The sequence below is a fragment of the Nerophis lumbriciformis genome, linkage group LG14 (assembly GCF_033978685.3).
Source record: "Nerophis lumbriciformis linkage group LG14, RoL_Nlum_v2.1, whole genome shotgun sequence".
NCBI lineage: Eukaryota > Metazoa > Chordata > Actinopteri > Syngnathiformes > Syngnathidae > Nerophis > Nerophis lumbriciformis.
Genome location: NC_084561.2, coordinates 2,671,479 through 2,685,000, shown reverse-complemented (window position 1 = coordinate 2,685,000; position 13,522 = coordinate 2,671,479). Strand labels below are relative to the sequence as shown.

The following is a 13,522-nucleotide window of genomic DNA, read 5'->3' as shown; positions in this document are numbered from 1 at the left end:
CTGAACTGACTCGTCTTCTTTGGGTGCCAAAAGATTCACACACACCGACTGACTTATGTCAACATAAGCGGTTGTCGACATAAGCTCTTATATTCCTTGTATGTTTTGACTACAACATTTTTGCACATGCACAAATCTTTCTTCTGGTAGCAAAAAAAATCTAAAATGAACTGTCGGTTACTTCCATGCTTTTATATTTGAAGCTTACTTTGCACCAACCAGGAAGTCACTGTGTGCATGTTGTAATGTTGTGTAATTTCACAGTAGTTATTTTGCTGCTTAGGGATAATAATGAAGTGAACAAAACTACATAAGAAAATATTGATGTCAACATTGACTTAAGCGGGCACTTTTTAGTAAGAAAAACTGGACTTGACTCATGCAGATCCACACAGACGGGTTGTCTGATATTTGTTGTATGTTTTGACTACGATGACGATAAAGTCTTTGCACATGCACAAATCTGTCTTCCCGTAGCTAAAAATCTAAAAAGTATGCATTTCGTTAATTGTTGGTTACTTCAATGCTTTTACTTTGAAGCATACTTTGACCTGACCAGGAAGTGGCTGTGTGCACGTATGACTATGATGATACAATTTTTACGCATGCAAGAAAGCTTTCTTGCGGTGGCTAAGAATCGAAAGCAAAGTTCGCATTTTGATATTTGTCAGTTACTTCCATGCTTTTATTTTGACGCTTACTTTGCACTGACCATGAAGTAGCCGTATGCATCTATTGACGATGATAACGTTTTCACACATGCAAAAATCATTCTTGCTGTGGCTATAAATCTAAAATAAAGTTTGGATTGTGTTGTCAGTTACTTCAATTCTTTTATTTTGAAGCTTACTTAGCAACTGGCCAGGAAGTCGCTGTGTGCTTGTTGTAAAGTTGTGTAATTACACGGTAGCCATGTTGCTGCTTAGCGATAAGGATCAAGTTAACTGAACTACAACACATATCAACACAAGCAAAAACAGGGATGACCCCCTTTGGATCTAAAATGTTTACGTCAGCGTCAACTTAAGCGGGCACTTTTTAGAAGAAAAAACAGGACCAAGACTTGCGCTGATCCACACAGACGGGTTATTGACATAAGCTCTTATTTTCCCTGCATGTTTTAAATACGATGAGGATAACGTTTTTGCGTATGCACAAATCTTTCAATTGTCAGTTACTTATATGCTTTTATTTTGAAGCTTTCTTTGCACTGACCAGGAAGTAGCTGTGTGCATGTGGTAATGTTGTGTAATAACAGAGTAGTCATGTTGCTGCTTAGCGCTACTGATCAAGTTAAGAACTACATAACAGAAAATAGAGACGACCCCCTATGGCTTCAACAATTTTACGTCAACGTCGACTTAAGCGGGCACTTTTTTGTAAGAAAAACAGGAGCACCGTAGAAAAAGCTCAGGGTGTAAAAGTCAGTGAAATGTACAGAAGGTATCTGATTGAGCGTGTACAGGTGGAAGACTGGTGTACAGAAGGTATCTGATTGAGCGTGTACAGGTGGAAGACTGGTAAAGAAGAGCAAGAGGCTGAGCGGGAGGAAGACAGTTAAGACGTTACGTGAGATCAGAGTTGTCTCTGTCCAGTTGTGTCCAGTGAGGGACAAAAGTTAAGGCGATGGTGGATGGCGGCGGTGGACGCTTGCCTCACAGGAGCGAGCAGCGGAAGAAACTACTCTTCTTGGGCTGTTCCGTGATCTTGACTCCTTGACTGCTGCCTTGTGGGTTGTTGCCCTCCTGGAAAGCACAAAGTATGAGTGAGTCACTGGAGCCAACAAAACAAAAGACGTCTGCTGGTGTTTTGCTCACCAGCTTCTTGTCGATCTTGGCTTTGATATCTCTGGCGAGGGATAGGAAGGCCTGGAGGACACCAGGAGAAGGTTCAGTCAGGATGCAGGCTTCTTACACTTTTTCATCAATCATTTTACAGAAATTATACCAAACCTTTGACCCAATTTCCAGGACTAAAATAAATGATTGCACTCCTCTTAAACTAATTAGTTATGTGATAAATACATCCCCACAACTATGTGAATTCCGGACTATAAGCTGCTCATTTTTTCCTACGCTTTGTACCCTGCGGTTTATAAAACGGTGCGGCAAATGTATGGATTTTTCTTCGTTGGCGGCCATAACGCAAATAGTTTGAAATTAAAAAAACAAGCAAAGACACTGAAATAGTATCTTATGGTTTGAGCTGTGGCGCCATCTTTTGGATGAGTTCACTCACTGCAGAGCTCTAGAGCTTAAAACCAGAAGTACAAGTACGGTTCATCTTCTAATCGTCCATAACGTTTCTACTTGTATGGATTCTTAATTCATCACTCCAAGCAACTTTTTTAAGTTTTACAATATAACTAAAACTATTTACACTCACTAAACGGTCCCTTGTGCGATATCTGTAGTGTTTTATGCATATTTGTGCGTGCTATGGAAATGAAGGTAGCGTTGTGAGCACTAGCTAATATCCTAACACGTTTATAAGTGTCTGTGTTAGTATTATTAATTTACAATGGCAATTTTTTTGCTAGTATTTCAGTTTCGTAAATTCACCAAAACATTACCAAGGAGTTATTGAGTCTGTTTAGCTGATTGGAGAGCTAACTTCTGCAGCTAATGGGTCCATGATGATGACTTCTGTTTTGTTTGATCAGCCGTTTTACTGCCATGTTACAGACATTGTTTGGAAACAAATAAGGTATGTCAATAAACATTTACAGAATCTTTCTGTGTAAATAACTCATTTCACAACGTATATACACTATATTGCCAAAAGTATTTGGTCACCTGCCTTGAAGTGCCATCCCGTTCCTAACCCATAGGGTTCAATATGATGTGGGTCCACCTTTTGCAGCTATTACAGCTTCAACTCTTCTGGGAAGGCTGTCCACAAGGTTGCGGATTGTGTGTTTATAGGAATTTTCCACCATTCTTCCAAAACCGCATTGGTGAGGTTACACACCATACTTGCCAACCTTGAGACCTCCGATTTCGGGAGGTGGGGTGTGGGGGGCATGGTCGGGGTGGGGGTGTGGTTGGGGGCGTGGTTAAGAGGGGAGGAGTATGTTTACAGCTAGAATTCACCAAGTCAAGTATTTCATATATATATATATATATATATATATATATATATATATATATATATATATATAAATAAATAAATAAAATAAATACTTGAATTTCAGTGTTCATTTATTTACACATATACACACACAACACTCATCTACTCATTGTTGAGTTAAGGGTTGAATTGTCCATCCTTGTTCTATTCTCCGTCACTATTTTTCTAACCATGCTGAACACCCTCTCTGATGATGCATTGCTGTGTGGCACGCACAAAAGTGCTTTCATCAAATGCATTAGAGTCTGGAATCTTCCATCTCTCCCTAGCATGGCCCAAAACCGGTCAATATTTGCTTCCTGAGGAAGATCTTCACTGCCAAGCACTTGGTAGTCCACTACTTCTTCTCGGAGGCTATCCAGGTCCAATCGCAGCTGCGGCTTGGAACTTACAAGCGTATTTCTTCATCTTACTTGTCGTCGGCGTCGCCACGGCTGCATCTTCCTCGTTCTTCTGCTTCGTCTCCTTGTTGTGTGCGCAGTTGTGCACTGCACTCTCTAAAAGCCCTAGATGTTATTGTCACATATGCATGTACAGTAGATGGCAGTATTGTCCTGTTTAAGAATGTCACAACATTGCTGTTTACGGCAGACCAACTGCTTTAAGGTAGACGAAAACGTGACTGCTGTTGTTGTGTGTTGTTACCGCGCTGGGAGGACGTTAATGAAACTGCCTACCGTATTTTCCGCACTATAAGGCGCACCTAAAAACCACAATTTTTCTCAAAAGCTGACAGTGCGCCTAATAACCCGGTGCGCTTTATTACGATTCATTTTCATAAAGTTTCGGTCTCGCAACTTCGGTAAACAGCCGCCATCTTTTTTCCCGGTAGAACAGGAAGCGCTTCTTCTTCTACGCAAGCAACCGCCAAGGAAAGCACCCGCCCCCATAGAACAGGAAGCGCTTCACCCGCCCCCATAGAACAGGAAGCGCTTCACCCGCCCCCGGAAGAAGAAGAAAAAACGCGCGGATATCACCGTACGTTTCATTTCCTGTTTACATCTGTAAAGACCACAAAATGGCTCCTACTAAACGATCCGGTTCATAAAAAGACGCAATCTCTCCATCCGCACACGGATTACTACCGTATTTCACAGCAACTGAACCGCACTGTGGAACGGGAGCACGTACGGTGAATATTCGCTCCACAGGGAATGAGAAGTCATCCTTCACTGTGGTTCTAGCTTGCCATGCTAACTTCCACTCATGGTGATATTCAAAAGGAAGACCTTGCCAAAAGAGACCTTTCCAGCCGGCGTCATCATAAAAGCTAACTCGAAGGGATGGATGGATGAAGAAAAGATGAGCGAGTGGTTAAGGGAAGTTTACGCGAAGAGGCCGGGTGGCTTTTTTCACACAGCTCCGAAGGCGAACACACCTTCACTAAGACGGGCAGACAGCCTCGGACGACATACGCCAACATTTGCCAGTGGATCGTAAATGCTTGGGCAGATATTTCGGTCACAACTGTGGTCCGAGCTTTCCGGAAGGCAGGATTCACAGAACAACAGCGACACTGACTCCCGATGACTTCTACGAGACGGAACCGGCCATTTTGGATCCCACGCTTGCGCAACTTTTCAATTCGGACACCGAAGACGAAGAATTCGAAGGATTTACGAATGAAGAATAACTTCAGAAGGTGAGCGCTATGTTTATTTTGTGTGTTGTGACATTAACGTTCGAGCAACATTATGTTACTATTGCTCTACACCATTTTGAATTTTACTATGTTTGTGATTGCACATTTGCGTACATTTTGGGACAGAGTTGTTAGAACGCTGGTTTTCAATATATTATTAAAGTTTGACTGAACTATCTGACTGTTTTTTTGACATTCACTTTAGCGCAGCGTTTTTTTGACATTCACTTTAGCGCAGCGTAGGCGCGGCTTTTAGTCCGGGGCGGCTTATTGGTGGACAAAATTATGAAATATGTAATTCATAGAAGGTGCGGCTAATAATCCGGTGCGCCTTATAGTGCGGAAAATACGGTAACAATAAACCCACATCAGAAACCAAGAACTCGCCCTCCATCATTCTACAGTTATAACGTGATTTGGCAGGCACGCTGTTTATATTGTGGGAAAGCGGACTCAGGTCTGCATGGAGCTGGAGGGGGCGTGGCCTCCAGCTCCGCCTGAATTTCGGGAGATTTTCGGGAAAAAATTTGTCCCGGGAGGTTTTCGGTAGAGGCGCTGAATTTCGGGAGTCTCCCGGAAAATCCGGGAGGGTTGGCAAGTATGTCACACACACTGATGTTGGTGCAGAAGGCCTGGCTCCCAGTCTCTGTTCTAATTCATCCCAAAGGTGTTCTATCGGGTTCAGGTCAGGACTCTGTGCAGGCCAGTCAAGTTCATCCACACCAGACTCTGTCATCCATGTCTTTATGGACCTTGCTTTGTGCACAGTCATGTTGGAAGAGGAAGGGATACCAAACTGTTTTGGTATCCTGGAGCATTCAAAGTTATTTTCACTGGAACTAAGGGGCCAAGTCCAACTCCTGAAAAACAACCCCACACCATAATTCCTCCACTGACCCCTCTCTGACAGTTTACGTGGCCTACCACTTGGTGGCTGAGTTGCTGTTGTTCCCAAACTCTTCACTTTTATTATAATAAAGCCGACAGTTGAGTTTGGAATATTTAGGAGCGAGGACATTTCACGACTGGATTTGTTGCACAGGTGGCATCCTGTGACAGTTCCACGCTGGAAATCACTGAGAGCGGCCTGTTCTTTCACAAATGTTTGTAGAAACAGTCTCCATGCATAAGTGCTTGATTTGATACACCTGTGGCTGCGCCAAGTCATTAGGACACCGGATTGTCATCATTTGCATGGGTGGCCAAATACTTTTGGCAATATAGTGTATCTGTGGCTTGTAGTCCGGTGTAACGTATATAAGGGATACCATTTTTTTTCCTTTTAAACTTGCGGCGTAAATTCCAGTGCGCTCCATAGTACGTAAACAAATACGGTAGACTCTTTTTGACCAATACGTACATTTTCCACGTTGATGTTGGACTTTGCGCTGGTCTCCATGAACTTGATACCATACTCCAAGGCCAGCTATTTGCACAAACACAATCAAATCTGTCTATTAAGCCATGCAGGATTGTTTAAATACGCTTTTATTTAGATCTCCCACCTTCTCTCCTTTTTCTCTGGAAACCTGACGCTTGTCGTTTACGTCACATTTGTTCCCAAGGACCATCCTCTCCACATCTGCAGAGGCATGCTGGTAACAGGAGAGACACATTTTAAAACCACGACAATATTTCTTAATAAAACATCTGGAACCGTGTTACCTCTTCTATGTTTCGTATCCAATTCTTGATGTTGTCAAAGGACTTCTCGTTGGTAATGTCGTACACTAGCATGATGCCCTGCATTGTGCATAGGATGACATGGAAACGAGCTTGTTAAAAGCCTTGCAGCAGACATGGAAATGAAGTTCAAGGGCTTTTCTGCACAATTTTTCATCATTAATAAGTGTACCCTTAAAGGACAATTCATTTGCTTTAATGAAATGTTTTAAACATTATGCTTATTTAAACAGCTCAACACAAAAAAACAAACACACTTTTAGAGAGAATAAAAAAGAAGACCTGCAATGTGTTGGTGTCTTGTCAGATTTTGTAGGAATACACAATATTTCAGCCAGCCAGCTTGCTAACAACCCCCACTTCCGCCCATATTCCTCAACTGATGCACTAGCATTTTTTTCTGTTTTAGAATAACATTACAAAACATCTAAGACAAAGCATGATCGTCATGTAAGACCTTTTTATTATGTTAATGTAGTCAAACCAGATGTAAAACGCAGTGCTTTTATTTTGAAACCGGAAAGTGTGATTTGTTTGAGAAAGTGTCTTGACATGGTTTGATGTCAGACCTGACTATTTGCAATCAAAATGTTCCCTTGCGACTTCCTGCCTATCGTACAGTCTTTCTTTTCTGTGGAGCGTTTATGCCATTTTACTACAGCCGTCACAGAAACAATCTACATTTTATGTTATGAATGCACCTTAACTGTAATGTAAACACGGAAGTGAAGCACCAATGAATGCACAGCAGGCATTTGCTGCAGGGATGTCGTCTCATGGCAAAAAATGGTTCTTTCTGGTCGGGAGAACAACTTGCTATGGTTTTGAATCTGGTATTTCCATAACGTACAATTTTCTTTGTCCATCTCTACTTGCTTGTGGCTCATCAGTAACTACTGAACATAGCCAAGTTTCCCTCGCTACAGAACGGCCTGAGGGTCAAAAAGGAAGCGCATGTATTTAGTGAATAAAGAGAACACTCAGGGTGTTTTTCTTCATACTTGACCATTTAATGCCTATGTCCAACTGCAGAGAGTTATTATATATAGTCAAAAGCTTACTACAGTTGCCTGTATAGACCAAGTTGTAAGCATTTGACAATGATCATTTTGAATTCTTGAAAAGTAACTGTTACTCTCTAGTGAATTACAATTGGCTCGCAAGATTGTTGAATGTGAGTGTTTATTTCTCTTTTCATCTATTTTATGCAGCAGAATTTTCTTTGTTGGTCACGCCAAAATAAATGTGACACTGCTAACTGCTGCCTGCCTTTAATGGCCGACTTGTGATTAACTAATAGCATGTGTGCCTCCCCGGGTTTACTATCGACGTGCTTTAACCAGCGCTCAGTAATGACGACAAAGAAATACAAAAAAATCAGGAAAACTTCCCACATCCTAAAATATATAATACAGACAATTTACATCAAGGCGACATTTTTAAAACATTAAAATGATGCTTTTGGTTTTTTGTTCTATTTTCTTTTGTTATCCTGTGCACATGTTTCTTTTATTTTATTTATTTTTTTGGTAGCTTTATTTCAATTTCTTGATTACAGTTTGAAAATGATCTTTATGTACATATGTTGAACAGTGGCGTGCCATCAGGGCCAGCAAGACCTTCTCTGCTGGCCTAACATAACCAGAAATCATGATCATAATTAAAGATTTAAAAAGATATATATTTACTTTCCCTAAATATCTAAAAGTATTCAAATTCTCTTCATGTCATATTATGCTCCTTCCAGTCCTGTTGTTTTTACTTTTGGTTTGTATCCAATCAGAATTCAGCTAGCTTATGTTGCCATGCTGCGAGAGGCCTTCAGAATAAACAATGCAGGCGTCAGTGAACGGGAACATACAGTTGATAGACAGTTGCAATAGCCAATCAGATCACGAGATGTTGTCAGTAAGGCCTTCGAGCTATGCTCACATTTACGCGTCCTGTGATTGGATACTCATCAGGACTGTTAGCGGATGAATTTGAGAACACATACAGTTGATAAACAGTTGTGATAGCCAATCAGATCACAAGTTGTTGACAGTAGCCTATCCAAGTAGCCTGATGTTAAAGAGACTGTGATTGGATACTCACATGTCATTCCAAAGTGAGTATCAAATCACAAGTTTCAATTTACCGTATTTTCCGTACTATAAGGTGCACCATTGCATTCGGTCTCCCCTGGGGGGGGGGGGGGGGGTTACCCACATATGCGGTCCTCTCCAAGGTTTCTCATAGTCATTCACATCGACGTCCCACTGGGGTGAGTTTTTCCTTGCCCTTATGTGGGCTTTGTACCGAGGATGTCGTTGTGGCTTGTGCAGCCCTTTGAGACACTTGGGATTTAGGGCTATATAAATAAACATTGATTGATTGACCTAAAACCTACAATTTTGTCAAAAGCTGACAGTGCGCCTTATATATGGACCAATAATGAGCCACAACAAACCTAAACTTCATTTTCATAAAGTTTAGGTCTTGCAACTACGGTAAACAGCTGCCAACTTAATTTCCCCTGTAGAAGAAGAAGTGCGCGGTGCATGCTGGGATATATGACGTTTCATTTCCATTCGTGTGTTTATGTAAACACCCCAAAATGGCTCCTATTAAGAGACACGCTTACGACGCAGAGTTTAAACTCACAGCCATCAGTCACGCAGTAGAAGACGGATGACAGAAGGCGAACACACGTGACGTTCACCAAGACAGGGAGACAGCGCCGGACGACATAGGCCACTATCTGCCAGTGGATGGTAAATGCCTGGGCTGATATATCAAGTCTCAACTGTGGTCCGAGCTTTCAGGAAGGCAGGAATTGTCACAGAACTGCTGGACAACAGCAGCGACACTGACTCCATTAATGACGACTTCGACAAGACGCATGTTGGATGCCGTATTCACCTAACTGTTTAATTGGGACACTGAAGAAGAAGAATTGGAGGGATTCGTGGATGAGGAATGACTTCATAAAGTGAGCTTTACATGTTTATTTTGTGTGTAGTGTTGTGTGACATTAATGTTTGAGCAACGTTGAGTTATTGATATATTGTTATTGCTCTGCACTATTTGGAGTGTTACTATATTGTGATTGCACTAACATTTGATTTACCGTAACACGAGTAAATCAGCTTTTTATTCATTTTGGGAGTGAATAGAGTTGTCAGAACGCTGGTTTGTAATCTATTATAAAGTTTGACTGACCTATCTGACTGTTTTGTTGACATTCCCTTTAGCGCAGCTCCATCTAATGGATGCATAGGTGCGCCTTATATATGAACAAAGTTTTGAAATATGCCATTCATTGAAGGTGCGCCTTATAGTGCGGAAAATACAGTAGCAGGAAGCGGGAAGTGTTGCGCCATAGCCAGACCGGGATAGCAGAGAATTTGCAAGGCCATTTTCAGAAGGATATTTAAAGAGAAACTACAACTTGTGAGACCAACCCCAGAAGCTAGCTCAGCTGTTCTGGCTATGAAATGGGGAACGGCGTCGAGTAGGTTCTACTAATTGCGAGTTCAATTTTTTTTTTTTCACTTTTAATACATTTTTTGCAATTTTAATTTTGACAGTACCATGTAAGATATGTTTAAATTGCTGATGCATTTTAATTGATTTTTAAATCCATCCATTTTCTACCGCTTGTCCCTTTCGGGGTCGCCGGGGTGCTGGAGCCTATCTCAGCTGCATGCGCCAGAAAATTACCCCTTTTTCTATACTGTTGATGTGATCCAATGCCCAATAGTGCGTAAATGTGTTCCTGTATAGTATTTCTCCAGCAATGGTCTTGAGGTAACATCAATTATGGTATTTGGAGAGGTCATCTTTGAAGTCGGACATCACTGAAGGCCTAGGTGGGAAACGCACGGCCCGCCACTGATGTTGAAAAAATGCATAGAGAAATGTTTACTTTAATGTTCTGATTGTTTGAATTTTGTATGTTGTTGAAATAAAGTTAGGGGGGAAACAAAGGCCAATCGTATTACATTCTTCTAATGCCTCTGGACATCAAATGTAATACCATTTAAGGCCTTAACTTTCACAAAATACATTTAATGGCTTTTAATTATTTTTGGGAGAACAATCTTCCATCTGTATGTCACACGAGAGCTAATTGTGACTACAAAGTGTGTTGTTTTGGTTTGAATCCAAGCATTACTTTTGTTTCAGAGTTGTAGGACAGCTAAGTGAGACAGTTTCAGCACAGCACCTGATTATTTCCTTATCAGTCATTTCCTGTGGTAAAAATGTATTCTGATTATAAACAAATGGGAAATGTACTAGCATCCAAGAAAGGATTGTGTCTGACCTTTTCTGTTCTGTATTATTCTGATGTGGCTAAATAATCACTCTTGATAGTAAGCGCGAGGGCTGCACGATTTTGAGAAAAATTGTGATTTAAAAAAATGCAGAAAACTGCGAAAATAATGAGAGAAGGAAGACATGTTACTTTCACACTGCCAAAATATTCTTGTCTCAAGGTGCATTAGAACAATATGCAGTAATTCACTTAAAACATTTTTGAGGGACTTCATGCAAAGTCAGAGCTTTTGTCTACATAATGCTCTTGAACTGAAGAAATAACCAATAAAAACAATAGTGTTTATAATGTAATCATGATGTACAATTATATTGAAAGTAACCATTTAAAAGGATTAGAGATGTCCGATAATATCGGCCTGCCGATATTATCGGCCGATAAATTCTTTAAAATGTTGTATCGGAAATTATCGGTATCGTTTTTTTTATTATCGGTATCGTTTTTTTTTGTTTTTTCTTAATTAAATCAACATAAAAAACCCAAGATACACTTGTAATTAGTGCACCAACCCAAAAACCTCCCTCCCCAATTTACACTCATTCACACAAAAGGGTTGTTTCTTTCTGTTATTAATATTGTGGTTCCTACATTATATATCAATATATATCAATACAGTCTGCAAGGGATACAGTCCGTAAGCACACATGATTGTGCGTGCTGCTGCTCCACTAATAGTACTAACCTTTAACACTTCATTTGACTCATTTTGATTCATTACTAGTTTCTCTGTAACTGTTTTTATATTGTTTTACTTTCTTTTTTATTCAAGAAAATGTTTTTAATTTATCTATCTTATTTTATTGTATTAATTTTTTTTAAAAGGACCTTATCTTCACCATACTTGGTTGTCCAAATTAGGCATAATAATGTGTTAATTCCACGACTGTATATATCGGTATCGGTTGATATCGGTTGATATCAGTATCGGTAATTAAAGAGTTGAACAATATCGGAATATAAAAAGGATAGAAACTTTTATGTTTCATTACTGTATAATTATTTTACTATTGCAGTGTATTTGGAAGGCAAATAACTTTGGTAACCTAAATAAATAAACAAAAGATTACATGAATGCATTTCTGTGAGCAAAAATGTAACTTAAATAAATATTGAACATTTTAAAGTGCATTTTTTTCCCAGTTGGAAAAACTAGGTCGGTTGTTGCCATCATGTGATCACGACATTCTCACTTGTTCGTCCGTGTTGACGGGCTCCTATTGCCCACCCGATTTTAAGCTGAAATATTAACAGAACAGGATATTTGGCTATGTAATCATATTTTTTTCTTCCTGATTTTTGTTACTTTGCAGCGCTTCACACTGGCGAGTCGCGAGGCTCTTTATACCCGCTTCCTGTGTGTGCGGTCTAGCCAAGTCGCTCTCCGCCCACTGAGACAAAGAATGTGAATGACTGAAAAGGGGGCTCACTGCGTTCAGTTAATTCTACTGTTAAATAAACGCGCTAAGATACTGAGAACGATGCACAGAGTGAGAAGTCTTTCTCCCAGTTTGAAATGACAGACAAAAAAACGCAAGGCTCAACAACTCGGTTTGTTGAACATGTCTGTCACTCAAAAGCTGGTCACAGCGGAGAACAAAAAAACAACCTCAACCTCTTGAGGTGATTTATTGCGCTAATTAAAACCTTGATGTCCATTAATTGTGCAGCCCTCGTATGCACTGTAAAGCCAGCAACCTACCATGGCTCCTCTGTAGTAGGCTGTTGTGATGGTCCTGAACCTCTCCTGTCCTGCTGTATCCCTGCATGGACACAACACATGTACAAGCCTGAATATCCCTGCATGGACACAACACATGTACAATCCTGTATGGACACAATACATGTACAAGCCTGAATATCCCTGCATGGACACAACACATGTACAATCCTGTATGGACACAACACATGTACAATCCTGTATGGACACAATACATGTACAAGCCTGAATCAGCAAGTGTCCTTCGTGTACATATCACAAATCATGCACTTATCTTTATGTCAGCATTAAAGTACTGATTGTGCAGCATGGGATGGTGTGTGTGTGTGTGTGTGTGTGTGTGTGTGTGTGTGTGTGTGTGTGTGTGTGTGTGTGTGTGTGTGTGTGTGTGTGTCGATCTCACCATATCTGTAGCTTGATCTTCTTGCCATCTAATTCTATTGTTCTTATCTTGAAGTCAATACCTAAAACAACACATTTCATCACAACATGAGCCCGGGGGCGCAAAAGAAAAATGTTTACTGCGGTTTTTGAATGTTTGTCACGGTCTTCCGGCTCAACTTGGCTACTAAAAAGTGGGCTAGCGAGCTAGCTTCAGAAGATAACTGCTAGCTTTAGCTTGCTGCAGGAAATGTGCCAATTTGGCAGAGTATATGAAAATGTGAGCAGGTGAGAGAGAACAGGTCTTAAGAGTACACACGGGTCTGTGTCACATGTGTCCGTTGAATAAAAGTCAGTTAATCAAAGCGAAAGTGTGCTACTTCCTGTTAGCTTCAAGCGCAGCTATGCTAGCCAAGAAAGTTAGCAGTGACTCAACACTTTGATATTACACATTTACCTATAGTGGAGATAAACGTTGAGTTGAAGGCGTCCTCTGAGAATCTGAAGAGCACACACGTCTTCCCGACCCCGGAATCGCCGATTAAAAGTAGTTTAAACAAGTAATCGTAAGTCTTCGCCATGTTATTAGCTAGCTTACTACTACGGATATCCCGCCTGTTGACGTCACCACCTGTCAAGCGGCCTATTGGTT

The 13,522-nt window shown here is 40.7% G+C and overlaps 1 protein-coding gene across 1 annotated transcript in view; it reads right to left on the bottom strand.

Annotated features, from left to right (window-relative positions):
• LOC133616677 (ras-related protein Rab-8A) overlaps positions 1–13,522 on the bottom strand; it is a 15,258-nt gene extending 1,736 nt beyond the window's left edge. The window contains exons 1-8 of the mRNA XM_061976227.2: positions 13,328–13,522; positions 12,893–12,953; positions 12,472–12,532; positions 6,437–6,514; positions 6,277–6,366; positions 6,132–6,197; positions 1,818–1,868; positions 1–1,745 (exon numbers count right to left, since the gene is read on the bottom strand). The exon at positions 1–1,745 is cut by the window's left edge and continues 1,736 nt beyond it. Coding sequence (XP_061832211.1) covers positions 1,656–1,745; positions 1,818–1,868; positions 6,132–6,197; positions 6,277–6,366; positions 6,437–6,514; positions 12,472–12,532; positions 12,893–12,953; positions 13,328–13,451 — 621 coding nt within the window. The 5' untranslated portion in view covers positions 13,452–13,522 and the 3' untranslated portion in view covers positions 1–1,655. The remainder of the gene's footprint in view (positions 1,746–1,817; positions 1,869–6,131; positions 6,198–6,276; positions 6,367–6,436; positions 6,515–12,471; positions 12,533–12,892; positions 12,954–13,327) is intronic.